This window comes from Muscardinus avellanarius (assembly GCF_963383645.1).
Source record: "Muscardinus avellanarius genome assembly, chromosome: 8".
Classification (NCBI taxonomy): domain Eukaryota; kingdom Metazoa; phylum Chordata; class Mammalia; order Rodentia; family Gliridae; genus Muscardinus; species Muscardinus avellanarius.
The window spans coordinates 76,671,371-76,691,235 of NC_137794.1; the positions used below are offsets into that span (position 1 = coordinate 76,671,371).

The 19,865-nt window shown below is 32.1% G+C and overlaps 1 protein-coding gene across 1 annotated transcript in view; it reads right to left on the reverse strand.

Moving 5' to 3' along the window:
* Window positions 1-19,865, reverse strand: part of TRDN (triadin) — a gene marked incomplete at both ends in the record, with an annotated part of 326,113 nt that overhangs the window by 16,368 nt on the left and 289,880 nt on the right. The window contains 3 exons of the mRNA XM_080700116.1: window positions 13,066-13,173; window positions 14,915-14,962; window positions 17,778-17,825. Of these exons, the coding sequence (XP_080556242.1) occupies window positions 13,066-13,173; window positions 14,915-14,962; window positions 17,778-17,825 (204 nt within the window). The remainder of the gene's footprint in view (window positions 1-13,065; window positions 13,174-14,914; window positions 14,963-17,777; window positions 17,826-19,865) is intronic.

Genomic DNA, 19,865 nt, shown 5'->3' on the forward strand with positions numbered 1-19,865 from the left:
ACATGATTAAAAATCTCAGGGGTATTTAGCAATTAGGAACCTACATCCTTAACAAAAGTCAACCTCCCACAAGGCACTGATTGAATCATAAGTGAATTATGGAGCATATTATTTATACTGGTGTGATCAGTGCTTATGCATTGACAAGTCTTGGCCACATCTGCCCCTCCCCCCACAAACATATACATAATAAAATTCTAGACATTCTATATGCTTGTCCACCTGGGATGGCATCAGGCATCTCAGTCAAGACTCAATTCCTGGAATTCAAGAAAAGATACCTGTCTTTATCCATGCTAGTTCTTTCCGTGCATTAGCAGCCCCTCCCTGTGTCTCCACCAAAATTTGGGTCTAAAGGACAGTCTCTGTGCATTCATCACCAAAGCTGGAAGCATAGCCTAATTTGGTTAGAGAATCAGATCCTGCCAGTAGATGAGAGATCAGGTACTGAGTAGATTAGAAAATATGAGTAGGAAGGAGTGATGGACTCAAAGCATTACTATTTTATGAACTCCCTTTAGCCAAGTAAAGAAATGACCAAAAACTATAAGAAGTCTCACAGAAGATTCCCCCATTTTTTACTAAAAAAATAACACATAATCATGAATTGAATGATTATTGTTTAGTATAAATTGTATTTAGTAAACTCTACAAGTATCTGAGGCAATTTCTGATGACTGCCCCTAAAAAGGCATGAAAAAAGACTATTACAGAGAAAATAATCCTCATGCACTCAGAGGAACAATGAAATATATTAGTCCATGATATTTCTGGGCATTCTTTATGATGGTTTATAAATTGATATGTATTTCATTTTTTTTCTCCTTTCATTTATTACTCTATTACTACTGTTACTATTTTGTCACAATAGTTCTTTGTTTTTCTAACTTCATAATATGAAGTAAAGCATAATTTTCTGTAATAATAAGTCCTTTGGCTTGCATGTTCTCCACTTCACAATTTCGCCCTTCATATTTTTATCTCTCCCTTCTTTCTTTCTAGCCCTCAACTCCATTCCTTTTTGGTTGTTTCTATCTACTATGCTTTCTTAGTTACCCACTTCTATCCTTTGTCCTAGTTATTAAATTCTAACCATTCTTCAAGAGATTAACTCTTTCCTGCAGTATGCTCACACTACTTTTACTGATAGGAAAAGTGTGGAGTAGGAACGCTTTCCTGAAGATTCACTAAAATTTGTGCCCTTGTATCACTGAGATAATACTTTATGTTCATAATAATTTCCAGTTCTAAGTCATTGGGAGATTCTATTACTTGCAAATAAGAAAAAACAAAAAAACAAGTATCATACCATAGGTATCCTCTTGTACTTTCTTCAAATCTAACTAAAGTATTGGATATAGTGCAAACACTCAATAAATAATGAAACCTGCTCATTCCTATGCAGTACCCACTAACTAGATTTGGCCATAAGGAATCAAAATGTGACTAGTAAAATTTAAAATGTGTCATAAATGTAAAATGTATAATTTCAAAATGTTAACATTAAATGATACAATCAATACATTCTCATATTTTTATGTATCGAAATAATATTTTTGAATGAAATAAAGCATATTCAAGTAATTTTCACCTGTTTCTTTTAACCATCTTAATGTATATCCTTGAAATTTAAAATTACCTATGTTATCAACATTTCATTTGTTTTGAGCAGCATGACTGAGAATCATTCTTTTTAAATTCAGAAAAATGGGAAGGAATACTGTTGTTTCCTTAAAATTTGGGAATTTGTAGGAAATTTTAGAGTTAGAATCCCTCCTAACTCTAGTTAGAGATCTAGATCCCACTTAGGATCCCTATATGTACCCTAATATTGATATTTAGAAAGTGTTTCTGGGGAGCTCTGTCTCTCTCCACTATGTGAGATTATACCCATTCAGACGTATGTCATCTAGGTTTAAAATTATATTTAAATTAATAAACTCTAAAGCCAGGCATTTTGGCACACACTTTTAATCCCAGCATTTGGGAAGCTGAAACCGGAGGATCAGGGCTTGCGGACAGCCTCAGCTCCTTAGTGAGGTCCCTTGCAACTCAGTGAGACCCGGTTTCAAAATAAAGAATAAAAAATAGGGCAGGCGGTGTAGCTTGGAGGTTGAATGCCCCTGGGTTCCATCCCCAGACCCGCAAAAAAAAAAAATTAATGAACTCTAAAAATGGTAAATAGAAAAATCATTGTTCCACCACACGTGTTCTACAGTAAAGTTTTAGTGATTGAGTGTTTGGGGCAGGGACAGAATTATTTTGCTTCAACTCCTGACAAGATTTATGCATTTGAATGCAAGTCACATTTATTTGAAAACATGATATTTCTGGCAGAAGCTACAATTTCAAATAATAGAAATGTTTAAAATGTTTTCATCACAAGCAAGAATAAAAGCTAACAAATTAGTATGACTGATTTAATTTCTCAACTCATTAAAAATAAAACTTTATATTTTAGTTTGAAATTGCTATGGGTACCAAAGAGAATTTTAACACAAACAGTACTTACTTGATACTTTTTCAGGTTTTTCTGCTAAAAAAAATGAACACAAATTTTGTTTGAGATAAATGCAAAGAATTTTCAATATGTATCAATGGAATATATAAGTGTACTTAATATACTTTAACTTTCTTTTTGTTGACTAAGAATTAAGGAGCAAATACACTTCCCTATTGCCTATGTACCCTAAGAATCACAAATTTATAAAAAGTAGATTATGGCAATAGATGGTATTTTTAAGAAACATTGTCTGTTGGGATATACTATTTTAGTGATATAGCAGCAATCCTCATGTATAACATTAAAAAGTAATTCAGATAAATACTTAACTATGACTAAACATGCTGTTATATTTCCTCTAAAAATACAAGCATTGATTATAAAAAGAATTTAGAGCCGGGCGTGGTGGCGCACGCTTGTAATCCCCTGCGCTTGGGAGGCAGAGACAGGAGGATCACGTTGGTTCGAAGCCAGCCTCGCTGGCTTAAGAGACCCTTTTTCCACATTAAAAAACAAGTATAAAATAGGTCTGGGAGTGTAGCCCATGGGAGTGTAGTCCGGAGGTAGAAGGGTTTCCAGGAACCCCAGTACCACCAATAAATAAATAAATAAATAAATAAATAAATAAATAAATAAATCGAAAGGAATAAAATAAATTTGGAGATATGATGATCTGTGAATGAAAGAATGAATAAAATGGTGTCATTTTCCAGCTTCCTCTGAGTTGGAATTGTATTTGCAAATTCAATAATTTTCTGTACTGTGTGTTCAAAATACAAAATCTTAAAAATGATAGCGATACAACAGGTAAGAAGAGGTGATATATCTAATATCTGAATCTACTGCACAATGAACTACAATGGAGGCCTCAAAATTTTTCCAGTAAGCCACTTCATGGGGTCAAAGTGGGGCACATTTTATATCTGGCCCACTCTGGTAGGTATCTTTCACTTACAGTTTTAACAATGTGATATAATAGTAAAGTGTGTTTAAATAGACTTAATCCTTACAATCTCTGGAGTCATAACAGTTTGGACTTGGAACAAAATCCTATCTCTACCATGTAAACATGAATTTGCCAGACTTCCCTTCAGTGCACTTGTCTTTAAAGAGTCATGCTAATTGGGCTAAGATAAGACATAAATTTTTAAAAAATGTGGTAAGGAAGGATATAGATATGGATTTCCTAATTTATTCATTTCTTCTCACCCTTCTTGCTGACTGTCTCAAAATGATATTAAGCAATATTCTTAAGAAAGTTGCAATATGAAAATTGATTCTTATAGCATTTCACAAATGTAATCTGTTCTTTTATTGCAAAGTTTACCCTTTAATATTACTGATGACTATGTCTAAGTTGTTAGTAATTATAAGATTAATCAAATGTCTAGTATGCCCTGCCTTTCAGGTATGCACACAATACCAAGCAGTAAAAGTCAATCAGTGGAAAGCAGGTTCTTTCATCCCTTCACTGGAGATCTATATATTTAGTATGAATGAAAATAGTTGGCTTGGTTATGTAATGTTTACTTAGTCTCTTAGAATTTACAACATGCTTTTAATTAGCTGATTTTTCATAAAAGTATGCCATCTGGACTATGTAATTCAGCCACAAATTTTATTTATAGTTTCATGATAATAATATCACCCAAATTGATCATTTTTTTGCAGGAGAAGAGCATCTGTCTGCCATTTATTTGCGTAGTGACATTTTTCTACTATGAAATAATTTAAAGGACCAATTTGTAATAAAAATATATCCATGATGTTAATTACAATTACGTGTGTGTGTGCGCGCGCACATGTGTGTGTGTGGGGGGGCAATGGATATTGAATCCAGAGGAATTATACCTCTGAATTACAACCCAACTTGATTTTATTTCTTATTTGGAAACAGGGTCTCACTAAGTTGCAAAAGGCCTTATTAAATTTCTGAGGCTGCCTCCAAACCTACAATCCTCCTGCCAGCTTTGCTAGTACTGAGATTACAAGCATGTGCTACCACTCCTTGCTGCTACAGTTTCTTTCTTTCTCTCTCTTTCTTTCTTTCTTTCTTTCTTTCTTTCTTTCTTTCTTTCCTTCCTTCCTTCCTTCCTTCCTTCCTTTCTTTCTTTCTTTCTTTGTTTCTTTCTTTCTTTCTTTCTTTCTTTCTTTCTTTCTTTCTTTCTTTCTTTCTTTCTTTCTTTCTTTCTTTTTTTTTTTGCAGTATTGGAGATTTTACCCAGGGATATTCTATCTCTGACTACACCCCAGTTCTATTTTTTATTTTTTTATTTTGAATCTGGGTTTCAATAAATTGCAGAGGGCCCTACTAAGTGACAGGCTGGCCGTGAACTTGCAATCCTCCTGTCTCAGCCTCCCAAGTACTGGGATTACAAATTGCCAACATGCCCGGCTAAAATTTCTTTACTCATAGATAAATCACAGTTATATTTGTTTTCACTACTATGGGCGTACCATTTTTTGACATTACTCGTGTTAATATAGTCTTAGAATAGAGAAAGTTTTCTTCTGGTATGTATTTGTTGAATGTTTGTGTTAATAGTTTTGATTGATTCACATTTGCCTTTTTGTGTGTGTGTGTGTGTGGGTCTGGGGATGGAACCCAGGAGCATTCGGCCTCCGAGCTACACCCTTGCCCTATTTTTTATTCTTCATTTTGAAACAGGGTCTCACTGAGTTGCAGAGGGCCTCACTAAGTAGCTGAGGCTGGCCGCGAACTGCAATCCTCAGGTCTCAGCCTCCCGAATGCTGGGATTACAAATGTGCACCACCACGCCCGGCTCCATTTTTTTTTTTTTAATTGAAATGTAAGTTTTCTGTTAGATTTTGTGTGTGTCCACTTTTTCTGCTATTATTCTAAATGTGTATCTACTAGATTTATTTGCTTTAAAAATTAGTGTTAAAGTAATAGTGTTAAATATCAATGCAATACCACCCAACACTAGTATCTGAATATTTATAAGATGGAAGCTCACCTTTTGTCACATTGTGCAGCTGAAAACTTTCTTTTTTTGTAGGAACTATGGGTAAAAGTGTAAATTAAAATATGAATTATTAAAATAAATTTTTATTAAAACTCTTATTTTTACTCTAAGCTTTATGAACATGGACATAATTATAAGAGTTGTAAATATTTTTAAGAGTAATTTAAAAATTATTTCTACCCAGCTAATACTTATAAATAGAAGATTTTGTTGTGTTTGCAAAAACAGAGATATAACATAAATATAGTAATTAAGTGAATTAGAATCCAAGCAAAGTAATAGAATCCTAGGTCATTCTGATTTTTTTTTTTTTTTTTTTTTTTTTTTAGGTCTGGGAATGGAACCCAGGGGCATTCTACCTCAGAGATACACCCTATGACCTATTTTTTATTCTTTATTTTGAAACCAGGTCTCACTAAGTTGTGGAAGGCCTCACTAAGTAGCTGAGACTGTCAGCGAACCGTGACCCTCAGGTCTCAGCCTCCCAAATGCTGGGATAACAAGCGTGGGCCACCAAGCCCGGTGGTCATTCTGATTTAATTTGGGGCTAAACAAAAACATTCTTTTCTTGTTATTGACAGTCATTTTGACATGTCTAAGTATATGTTCTTTCTGATTCAATAGATATTTCTTGGATAATTAAGTCCTTGGTAAGTTTTTCCCAGATAACTACATTGAGATCAATGATTACTATATCCTATTGTATACGTTACTAAATAAATAAATCCAATGTTAAGAGAGAGAGAAGGAAAGGAGCAATGCAATGTCTTTTCTAACTCCTTCACCAACAGAAAAATTAGTGGATGCTTCTTTCCATAGCTTGGCCTGTCATCGATTGATCCTTTGACACTGCCATGCAGACATGCTCTCCAATAACTCATTATATGTTAATCAGATCAGTTGATATCACATACAGAAATACGAGACTTATTTACAAATGGTATAAACCTTTAAGTATGTTGGCTTTAGGGCTTTGCATTATTTTTCATTCTTAAAAATTACCTTTTTTCCTTAATATAACTTCACTTATGCTTTTGTAGTAAAGAAGAAAAGGCAATTTAGAGTAATATGATTTTTAATCTTAATATTTGGAATTAAATTTTTTCTAGTCAATATTCACATTTCAGGAGTCAGATGAAAAGAAATCACTGGTACTAATTTAGCAATAAAATGCAGAGACTGCTTTAGGATCCAAATTCCTTTAGGATTAAATCTCATTTCGGTACTACTAATAATATAGTGCTTCCATCTTTTGCATGAATAAACTAATTCTGATACATATTATAAAATCAGCATCCATACACTCATGAATTGCTTTTAAGGTATAAAATGTGTGTTATTTATTTTTATGTCTAACTTAATGTATATATGTCTTAAAATGTCAGTCTTTACCTTTACTTTCCTTTTCAGATTTTTCACTTCTTTTCTTCCCTATAGGGAAGAAGAAACAATAAATCCTCATCTTAAACAACATGATTTTCTTACTCATTTTTGTAGTAAACTGTCAGAGATGAGACTTATAACATGAGTGGAGGAGCTGGCAATCATGGCTCTACTTTTCCATTTGAAAGGAAAGACCATGTGTTCTAAGAATGTGCATTCTGTTTACATCCAGTCACCTGCATTCACGTATCTTCCCCTCTTCTTATATGAAGAAGGTAAAGCTAGAGTGAGCTGTGAATTTATTACTAACTTTAAAGTATATACAATAGAAAAAAAAACAACCGAATTTTCAATTCTTATATTTAGAGAACAAGAATTTGAGTGTGGGGTGGTACTTGTGTAAGTAAATTCATGAGTGAAAGTGAAAACAATAATAAAGTTACATAATATCTCCAAGTAAACAGTGGATTCGGTTTTCAAAACAGAGGCTTGATTGATTATTTTATTACATTTGTTAGACAAGAGTAAGAAAGAAATCAATATTTATTGAGTGACAACCAATTATGTGATGGAAATGTGACACATGTTATTTCATTTATTTCTTAAATATTAAGACTTTTGGTAGAAAAATTATTATCCTGTTATCTAGATGAGAAAAACTAAGAAGTTTAACAATTAAGAGATTGTCTCAGTGTTATAAAAGATTTTCAAATTTGCATATTACTTTTAAAAGTCAATGTTACCTCTTTCTAGACAGTAAATATTTACCTGTTTCTATGACTTCTGATGTTCCCTCTTTAAAAAAATGACAAAAAGAAAAAAATATAAAAGAATAATGATTTATTTGAGTAGTAGACAAGTATGTTTATTTTCAGATATTTTCTATTAGACTATAATAATTTTATTGTCAGATATATTCTATTAAACTACAGTAGACATGTACTCAAACTGACAGAATCATACTGATAATTACTTCTTTTGAAAACCATAACTAGGCATAAATTTGAAAATAGAAGCACTCCCTAAACTAATATATCACCATTAAATATAATGCAATTAATAAATTAAAAGTGCCTTTGTTGATTTTAATTACAAATTATAAATTACAAATTGTAAAGTAGATACAAATTATAAATTTACATTTTAAATTTTTTTTAAATTTGATTTTTCTGAATGTATATATGCACTCATTAATTGAAGATTATTTTTATTCTTGTGTGTGTGTGTGTGTGTGTGTGTGTGTGTGTGTGTGTGTGGTACTGAGAATGGAACCCAGGAACCTTCTACCTCCAAGTGACACCCTCAGCCCTATTTTTTGTTCTTTATTTTTCTTTAGTTTGAAAAAGGGTCTCACTGAGTTGCAAGGGCCTAAAAAGTAGCTGAAGGTGGCCGTGAACTGCAATCCTCTTGTCTCAGCCTCTCAAATGTTGGAATTACAAAAGCGTGTGCCACCATACCTGGCTCATTGAAGATTATTTTTAAATAACTCTTTGTAAGATGCTGTACTAAGTGCAACTAAGTAGGATTGTGGGATGGCAAACAGAAACAATCTCCTGATGACTGGTCCACCAAGTGAGATAAGACATGAAATTTTATTTGCCTTTAGGTTACAAGAATAAAGAACTGACCTATTTGTTCTTTCATTTAATTCATAGACTTAATGTTTCTATGCATAATCTGACATATTTTTAACTCTTTCTGCCATAAATCAGTTCAAGTGATTAACATTCCCAGTAGATAAAACTTCTGAATGTGTAAGAAATGTAGCTCTAAAAATATTATCTTCTATAAACCTGATACATTTAGATATCAGACTTATATACCTCTTTTGAGAGTTATTTTAACAATTCAAGAATATCTGGTTAGAACACTATAGTGAAAATAATGATGAATAAAGTTTCATAAACAAAATAAGTATTTTCAAGCCAGGCGTGGTGGTGGCGCACGTTTGTAATCCCCGTGCTTGGGAGGATGAGACAGGAGGATCGTCAGCCTCAGCAACTTAGTGAGACCCTGTTTCCAAATAAAATATAAAATAGGTCTGGGAGTATACCTCGGAGATAGAAAGCATCTGGGTTCCACCCCCAGTATCACCAAAATAAATAAATAAATAAATAAATAAATAAATAAATAAATAAACTAAAAAAATTAAAAATAAATATTTTCAAATGATCGAGTTTTATTTATAACATAAAACTCTTAATTTTAGTAAATATCAGCAAAAATTATTCAACTAAATAAACTAAACATTTCTCCAACTTAAAGCTAATATTTAATGTTTAAGACAAATATAACTGTAGCTATATTTTTTTAAAGAATCTGTCATAATACTGTTAAGACAGCAAATTAACTCCTTGGCATTTACAAACCTTAAAGACACCTCCAGAGGCACTCATTATTGAATGTATATATATATATATATATATATATATATATATATATATATATACTCTGAAATTTAAAAAAAAAAAATATATATATATATATATATTTTTTTTTTAATTTCAGAGTAAATTCTTATTTGGGGTGGTATTTTGATAGTATTAAATACATAATCTCATTGCTTATAAAGGTTGCATTTTTATTACTGTTTGTAAGGCTGAATAAAACAATGAAAATGAATTACTAAAAACATTTTACCTCAAAGCTTTCAAAAATAAGAAAATAAAAGCTAATGTGTTAACATTAAATAATTGGAAACTAGCAATGAATTTTTCTTAACTCAGACAATGACTATTAGAGGAATCCTCACACTGTATTTATTTATACTTCCTAACAAACAGCTGACAGTAGATAAAGAAGAGATACAACTACTTGTGCTTTTGCACAGGCAGTAGTTCATAATAAATGTCTTAATTATAAAGGCACAATAGATGAAAACATTTTAGGACTTTCCTTGTGTATTCTAATATAGTGTAATATGCCCAATATATGCTCAATAAATACATGTTCAGTATCAGTGAATAGAATACCCATAATATCCTTTGACAACCAGAATTCCTCTTATAGGTAACAGTATAATGACTATTATGTTAATAAGCATATCACATTTTTTTTTGCCTTACTAGGAATGGAACCCCGGAGCATTCTACCTCTGAGATACAGCCCCAGCCCTATTATTGATTCTTTATTTTGAAACAGAGTCTCAAGGAGTTGCAAACGGCCTCGCTAAGTAGCTGAGTCTGTTCACAAACTGTGACCCTTTGGTCTCTGCTTCAAAATGCTGGAATTACAAGCATGCACCACCACGCCCAGCCATATTTTTTTTCCTTTTTTTGGTGGTACTGGGGCTCCTGGAAACCCTTCTACCTCCAGACTACACTCCAGGACCTATTTTATATATTTTTTAAATTTGGAAACAGGGTCTCTTAAGCCAGCCTTGTGCTGGCTTCGAACCAGCGCGATCATCCTGTCTCGGCCTCCCAAGCGTGGGGATTACAAGCATGTGCCACCACGCCCGGCTGCTATACCTTATTTTAAAACTTCATGTGCAATTCAAAAAATTATAAAATTAAAGTAATATAAAGGCATATTCTTAAAATCCTAAAATGATGCACTTACTTGAAGTTGGTTTTGGTTTGTCTAAAAATTAAAAAGAAGAAAGTGAGTGATAATTTTATATTTATTTGTAATATGTTAGTCTATTATATTTTCTATTTATATTTTTAATAGTTAAATGGATAAAAGCTAAATCTATGTTAAAGTAAATAAGGAATGTATTCTGATTAATTTTTAAGACATATTCTCATTGAATTTTGCAACATATAGTTGTAAAACTATAAAATATAGAACTTTGTGGTCTTCACTTTATCCCCACAAAATCTCATTTTTAATTGATACAGTGTGAATATTTATAATAATCTGAACATTTTACTCTTTCTGAATGTCATAGAATGTGTATTATCAAACTGTCTTTTATAAGATTTTATAAGCTTCAGGATACATTCTTAAGTATGTTAGTTAACAATTTAAACTCTTCAAATGTAGTATGAATGAAAAAAATTGACATAAAATCTCAGGAGGAATGTGTAGTAGATAAAATTGATGCCATATAAATACATTTCTCTTTAATATAACTTATCTTCACAAATTAAATACTTTGTGTAATCCTATACTTAAAATCCTATTCATAAAAATGTACATCATTTACTTGACTTTGATTGTAAATTACTTGTATCATGCATAGTTATGCCAATTAACAGAGAGCATATAGAAAGATACAACTTCTGTAATGAGAAATTAATTAAGGATATCTAAAAATTACACTGAATGTGTCTATTCACTTAAATTCTACTATAAGGAATTATATACTTAGAATTAACAAGATTAGACATATTTGTTAAGGTGTTAATAAAGCTACATATATTATTTATCTTTGAAGAATGATTATATAAACACTTTATGTCTATCAGATGCTCCTTCATTAAACTGTGTACAACTGTACTATAGAACACTTTTTTTTTTTTTGTATTTGTGGTGCTGGAAATTGAATCCAAGGGCATTCTACCGCCAAGCTACACCCCCAGCCTAATTTTTTTTATTCTTTATTTATATATATTACATTAATTTTCAAATTTAATAAAAATAGTGAATTAAGATAGAATGTAAGTCACAAAAGCCCAAAATACCTGTTTTTATAGATGGATATTCTTTTTCTTGATGTTCTGCTTTTTCTAAAAAGAAGATTCAAAATTCATTGTAAGCATTGAATTATTTTTGCAGCAAGCATTTCTTATTAACATATATGCAGCAATCCTCAATTCACATAAGTAGCATGCCTCTAAGTAATTTTTATATAACTTGTAACACAGAAAGTATATTGTCAAAAAATTCATTATAAACAAGGTTAGTTTCATTGGCATGGATGCCCTGTAAAAGGCTTCCCCCTGTATGTAGCTGACAGTGGTTCCAGGGTACTAGTCCTCTTGGAAGCATGTGTTTTAACAAGAGGACAGAATATGCCACAGAGAGAAATGAGAAGAGAAGCAATCTTCCTTTTTTTCCTTTGCTTTCTTCCTTTCCGCCCTTTTTCCCTCCCTTCCTCCCTTTCTCTCTTTCTTTTCTTCCTTTCTCTTTTGCTAAAGGTTGAATCATTCATTGAGGACATTTAAATTAGATGACATTTGCCTTTGTCGTTTTACTAATTTGTTTTTAACTTTCTGACTCCAAGTTCCCTTCTTGCTGGATGAGAAGGAATTGAGTGCTGGATATCAGCTTATTTAAAATTAAAACCAGGTATGCTCAATTCCAAAGAGTACTATATCTTGCGTTCTTATTTTCTGTACCATCCTCCCTTTCCAGGTCTGGTTAGAACTCTCACAACTAATCCTCGAGTATGATAAATGGAATAAAAATATGTGAATAATTTTCATTTGCCTTAGCTCTCTGAAAAATATTCAAAATGAAAACTGTCATTTTAATTTTTCATAAGAAGATATGTCTCTTTCATCCCAAAGTGACCTTTATAATGAAGCCTTGTGGGGTAGGAAATCCTGAATGGTACTGAGAATGTTTAAAAACTGAGCAGATACCAGATACTGGAAAGGGCCAAGAGTAGGTCCTCTATAATGACCTGCAGGGTTAGTCCTCTAGAACTGTTCTTGATGTTTACCTGTCCTTTGTTTCATGTGCTCCTAAACCTAGATATTACTATTATTTTTCTCCAAATCATACACCAATAGTGAAGTAGGTGGGAAGATATAGAACTTCTGGTGTCCTAAGTCTAAACTGGGTATTTGTAAATTCTAGATAGTATTCGAGAAGGAACTTTCATGAATATAATTTGCATAAATGTCCTATTAAATAATTTGTAAGATGAACAAAAATTAAGAAGCCAATACTGTAGGTAGTAAACTGTCAGAAGAGCAGCACTACAAAAGTAAAATGAATCAAAATAATATCAATTAATGACATATATAAAAATGTGTTCTAGGATGTACATATGTTTCAGTTAGTTTCCATACAGTGGCACCTTATTTCCTGAGCCATGAAAACTGACCTCCTAACTTGTCTCCCATATTTTTCTTTGGACCTTCTTTGTTAGTAATTTTTCATATAGGAGCCAAAGTGTATGTGACCAACAGCCACTCATGCCTTCATCTAAGCTTTTATTTCACAAATGTACATCATTCAAAGTCCAATATTATGTTAAAAACACTTGTCATCTGTGTGACAATGAACAGATATTTTTACCTTCTTGAGTCTGGTAGTCACCATTTAAACTATCTAACACTGTAATCTCTGCATCACACCTGTGCAAGCAAACGTACCATCTTTGAAATCCATACTCATGAAGAAATTCTGTGGATTTTAGTAGAGGGATGGATGGCACAACATTTACAATTTTATAGATTTCTAAATGTGAAAATCTCCCTATAGTGCATTTATTTGGTGCCGCTGAAAGCAAATAAGTAAAAAAAAAAAAACAAAAACAAAAACGAGAAATACAACTATAGTTCATAACACTGACAGTTGCACATAATTTTTTGTTATTATGTATGACTGGAAGATTTCCCACCTGTCCTAATTTCTTATTTTAGATATTTTATAGCCTAGATATACTCGCTCATTTCAAAATAGTGATACAACTTCTAGACATTTTTTTCTGTATAATTATAACAAATCACCAGTTAGTAGAAAAGACAAAGATGTTAAATAAAAGCTATGGTAATATCATTAGTTTATTGCTTATAAAGGTAATTTAGACATGGGCAATGTTGTAAATAACAGTTTAAAAATCAAGAAAATTGTTAAAATTTAAATGGTCAAGCAATACTTCTCAGGTTTTATTTTCTTCAGCTCTTACTTGTTGGTTTGGACTTGACTGAAGAAAGAAGGGAAGTAGAGGGTATATTGATGAGTATAAACCATGAAAACTGTTATTTTCCCCCCTTGTATTTATTTCTTCTTAGTTTTAGCTGTTCAGTTTAAACTTAACCTATTTTCTCTCCGTACGATTATTTCACCTTCATTAAATACATGAATTATTTTTATTATTTTGAAGACACAACTCATGAAATGCATGTAAAATTTAAAGCTATATATATATATATATATATATATATATATATATGGATTACAAATATATTGAGCTAATTGTTCATTATCCTCAAACATTCATATAAGAAAATGAAATACTCAGAGATGTATATTAACATCAAAGAATGCAAATTACTGATGCTATGAATTTAGACAGTGGTTGGGGAAAAAAGAGTAATTGTGATAGGAATATGAAATGTCCTCATGAAGTTTTCTTTCTTCTCATAGAATAAGTCTAAAATACATATAAATAAATAGTTATCTCTTCAAGAAAATGCATTTAAATCTTGATTATCTGATTATCTCAATTAAAAGAAAGAAATGACTTTATAGACTCTTTCTTTTGAATGATTATGAGTAAGAAATAAGATGTCTGAATGGCCACTTAAGTAGAAGTCCAACCTTGGAATCCCCTAGAGATTCCAGGTACTTCCTGAGTTGAAGGCTCAGAATTTTCCTTCCTCTACACAGAAAAGACTGAAATTGCAAAAGTATGCCTACTTTTTTATATCTCAACTGAAATATTGAGGTATGGGCTGTTTTTGCTTTAATATGTGTTCTGCTGGTCATCCTTTAAGGTAGATTTAAAATTTTATATAACCATACAACTGTTGGTAGAAATCTAATGAAAAGATTATTTCAGATAATTTATAAATAGAAAGTTTCAGATTTTTGCAATTTCTAAAAATTAAGAAATTTATAGCTTTGGAAATAGAATTAAAACCTGAGTACATGGTAATGAATGCATTATATAGATTTCCTATGAGTACTTGTCAGCTTCTTCTAATCATATTTTAAAATATTAAAGTTATACCACTGTAGTTTTTATTATTTTTAATAAATTTTTAATAAATGTTTATCAAGTATATTCTTTATTATTCACAATAATTCTAAATCTTAAGATTTATGACATTAAAAATTGTCATAATTCAGCCAAAATGTGTGCTTGTCTACACAACATAAAATTTATACATAGAATAAAAATAGAAAATATCTTATTTACCTGTTTTTTCTACCGTGGCAGCTTTTACCTGCTTGAGAATTTTTTCTTCTGTGATAGGAAAAAAAATGATAACACAAGTAGAAATTTTGAATACATCAGTACAAGACAGTAACATGTGTCAATCTTGATATTTTGTGTTTTTTTTTTTTGAAATAATACCAATGCCATGAAACACTCTGTTTCCCAAATAAAACAGCAAAGATTATCTTGTATTCAAATTGCCCAGGGGAAAAAAATAAAGGAAATTGTCTAGCTGAGCTATTCTTCCTAGCTATTTCATTGTAGAGGCTTTTCTAATTTAATTTGTCTATTCCTTGCCCTTTGCCTTTACTGCACAATACTCTATTTATCTGTTGCTTAGGGATAATTAGTTAATATGTATACATTTGTGTGTGTGTGTGTATATATATATATATATATATATATGCACATTTTCATTATTGAATCAAACCAGGAAGAATTAATTCTTGATCTTCTTTGTTCAGATAGTTCTTCTCTCGGAATCCAAGATTAGCTGAAGAACCCAAATTTTCTTATGCTGCCAACAAGCTGGGGGAGAGCACAGGTAGTGTAAGAGTACAAAGTCCTTTGTCCTCTTGGGTTGAACAGAGTCAGAAAGATTCGGGTCAAATTATTACAATGATGCTATTTAAAATTAAACTTTTGACGTGTTTAGAAGTGAGAGTGAACTGGCTGGACAAATATTCTACTTAAAATATGTCATTTGGCATCATGGAATTTAAAAAACAAGACAGTTGTAGCTGAAGAGCTGTAGTTAGAAGACAATGCAGTTGATACACACTGAGAAACTTAAATCCACGATAATTCTCCTTAAAAAGGCTTGCATTTGAAGTACAAAAGAGGACAAGAGTATATTGCTGACTTAAATTAGAAGGTTCTAAAAGTTCCTTCTAAGATTTTGCTTTTGTAAATACATATCAGTGTTCTCCCTTTCCCACCCTCCAGCCTCCTTTTTTTATTCCTGTAGTTTATTTTTATGTAATATATATGTACATATATATCATGTATAGATATATATGTATAGATGTATTTTTGTGTGTCTATATGCATACCTGCAGATACAGATATATTTTTGTAGTACTGAAGATTAAACCCATATATATACACATATATTCAATCAATATATATCAATGGGTTCAATCAATATATATATTTTTGTTTGATTTTAGAATATATTTTGTGGCAGATATATGTATGTATATATCAAATATAAGTTTTGTATATATACTTTTTGATATATCTATATACATATTTGTGGTACTAATAATTGAACTCTATATGTGTGTGTGTATATATATATATATATATATATATATATATATATATATATATATCACAGTGAGACCCTTTGCAGCTCAATGAGACCCTGTTTCAAAATAAATAAAAAAATAGGACTGAGCATGTAGAATGCCCCTAGGTTCCATCCCCAGTACCACAAACAAATAAATAAATACATATGCATGTATGTATTTATATGTAGATATATGTATATATGTAGATATATGTGTATCTATGTAGTATATCTGTATATATGTGTATCTATATATGTAGATATTCATAAACGTAGATATATGTATATATAGATGGATATAGATGTTTCTGTGGTACTGGGGATTGAGCCCAGGGACATTTTACCTCAGAGCTAAACCACCAACACTATTTTTTTTTGTTATTTTGAAACAGGGTCTCACTAAATTGAAGAGGGCCTTGCTAAATTGCTGAGGCTGGCCTCAGATCTCCCATACTCCTGCCCTGCCTCCCAAGTGCTGGGATTAAAAGTATGTGCCACCATGTCTGGCTGTCTTATATTTTTTAAGATTTACTTTTTGAATCAAATCAATCTGACTCAAACCCATTGCTTACATATTTTCTACAGTAAAATTTAAAAAAAGAAACAAATTTCTTTTCTTTCTTTTTCTTTCTATTTATTTATTTATTTATTTATTTATTTATTTATTTGGTACTGGGGATGGAACCCTTCTACCTCTGTGCTACACTCCCAGACCTATTTTATATTTTTATTTGGAAACAGGGTCTCTTAAGCCGGCGAGGGGCTTCGAACCAGAGGGATTCTCCTGTCTCCGCCTCCCAAGCACGGGAATTAGCATGCGCCACCACACCCGGCTTAAGAAACAAGTTTTTGAGAAAGTGTTTTACACTTCCCAGTGATTTGTACCTAACTATATTTACAGACTTTAGTAAACAATTCATACAATGCATGCAATGGGCACTAATACTCTAAACAATAACTCAGGTTTAGGTAGCCTCAAAATTAATTTCATATTTAACTAATTTAAATATCTAATTCTAATTCATATTTAATTAGTTAAAATATTCTATTAAGTAGGACTAATTAAAGTCTTTGGTTTGATGAGTTTTGTGTCTTTCTATACAATAAGAACACATTTGTTCACCACAATATTCTCCAAAGTGCAAGAGTTTGGGAGTCTAAGATGACTGCATTTGATTGAGCCCATCAAATGACCCAATCTGAATCATTTTCTAAGATCATCTTGCTCATGATAGACCAAAACAAATTAAAATAGCGATCCCTTTCAACTGGTCTTTGTGTTAACTCTCAAGTGGAAAGGCTAGCTAACTGAATAGTTGCATCTACTGTCAGGTTCTCAGTACAAGATAGATAGATAGATAGATAGATAGATAGATAGATAGATAGATAGATAGATAGATAAGATGGCTAAAACTGGAAATATTCTAAAATATGATGATTTAAGGCGTGAGTTGTCTCAAATAACTTTAGATTTGATTCCATGCTCTTCCTTTTGCTACAACCAGCACACTTAGGGGTTATTTGGTACTACAGATACCACCTGAGAAATACCTGGTTTACCATGAGAAACACCTTTTTCTGGTTTCACTGTGTCTTCTTCTGTAAATAATAAAAAATATTTTTAGATTTTTACAAGCTTTGTATATTAATATACAATGAATATTCTCTATACTTTAGGCCAGTGATTTAATTGTGCCCCTGGAAGGAAAAAATATTTCAAAACTTTCATGTTGTCCTATTTCATATGAAAACCTTAAGGTTTTTTTTTTTTTTTTTTTTTTTTTTCCAAAACTGTGGATGGAATCTAGGGGCATTCTACCTCCGAGCTAAACCTTCAGCCCTATTTTTTTTTTCCAGCCAAATTACTTTTTATTTATTTTTTTTTGTTGTAAGCCTTTCATTTGTATACTTTATTTATTTTTTTAACAAATTTTTTATTGAACATAAATAGTATACATTTACACTATATTTGGTGCCCTCTCCCCCCCGCCCCCGTTTTCCCTTTCCCCCTCCCACCAATGGTTGTCCAGGTTAACCATGTCTTATTCATAATTTTACACATGTTCAGGTGTAGACCCTCATTAATCAAGATCAGCCTTCCTCCTGTCCTATCTTACCATCCAAACTTAGCTAGTATTACCCCTTCAATATCTGGAGTCCCACTGGTATCCTTTGTGTTTCCTAGTTTGGGCATATTAGAGGAAACATATGTATCTTCTCCTTCTGTACTTGGCTGATCTCACTTAACATAATGTTCTCCAGGGCTTTCCATCTTCTTGCAAATGATATAATTTTGTTCTTCTTTATGGCTGAATAGAATTCCATTGTGTGTATTTCCCACAGTTTTGCTATTCATTCATCTGTTGATGGTGATCTGGGTTGGTTCCATATTTTGGCTATTACAAATTGTGCTGCTATGAACATAGGTATGCATATGTTGCTGTAGTTCTCTGAATTCAACCCCTTTGGAAAGATACCCAGGAGTGGTATAGCTGGATCATATGGTGGATCTATTCCCACCTTTCTTAGGAATCTCCACACAGATCTCCATAGTGGTTGAACTAGTTTGCATTCCCACCAACAGTGTAAAAGAGTTCCTCTTTCCCCACATCCTCGCCAGCATTTGTTGTTGTTTGATTTCTTTATGCTTGCTACTCTGACTGGGGTTAGATGGAATCTCAGTGTAGTTTTGATTTGCATCTCCCTGATAGCCAGTGATGAAGAACATCTTTTCATGTATCTATTAGCCCTTTGTATCTCTTCTTTTGTGAAGTGTCTATTTAGTTCATTTGCCCATTTCTTGATTGGGTTGTTGACCAGTGGATTAGAATAGAAGATACAGAAACAAACCCACACATCTTTAGTCAATTAATCTTTGACAAAGGGGCCAAACACATACGCTGGAGAAAAGACAGCCTTTTCAACAAGTGGTGCTGGGAGAACTGGCTAACCATTTGTAAAAAGATGAATCTAAACCCCTATATCTCACCAAACACTCAAGATGGATCAAAGACTTAGAAATTAGACCTGAGACTGTGAAGTTAGTAGAGGAGAGCATAGGTTCAACACTACAACATATTGGCACAGGCAGTAACTTTCTCAACAAAACCTCCAAAGCTCAGGAAATTAAAGCAAGAATAAAGAAGTGGGATAACATCAAACTAAAAAAAGTTTCTTCTCATCAAAGGAAACTATCAATAACCTAAAGAGGAAGCCTACAGAATGGGAAAGGATCTTTACCAGCCACCATTCTGATAGGGGGCTAATATCCAGAGTATACAAAGAGCTCAAAAGACTCTACACTAGCAAAACAAACAACCCTATTTTTTTATTCTTTATTTTGAAACAGGGTCTCACTGAGTTGAGAGGGCCTCACTAAGTAGCTGAGACTGTCTGCGACCTGCGATCCTCTTGTCTTAGCCTCCCAAGTGCTGTGATTACATGCTGCATGTTCTAATTAATAAAAACTCTACAATAAGAATAATTATTTACATCAAAGCAACTGTAATTTTTGGATCATGGGCTTTAAGGAAGCATAAATGGAAAATCGTACATTAGAACAAATACTTTTATAAATATGTGAACATTTTCTTATAAAAGATAATAAAATAATTATAGATAAAATTAATATACATACTA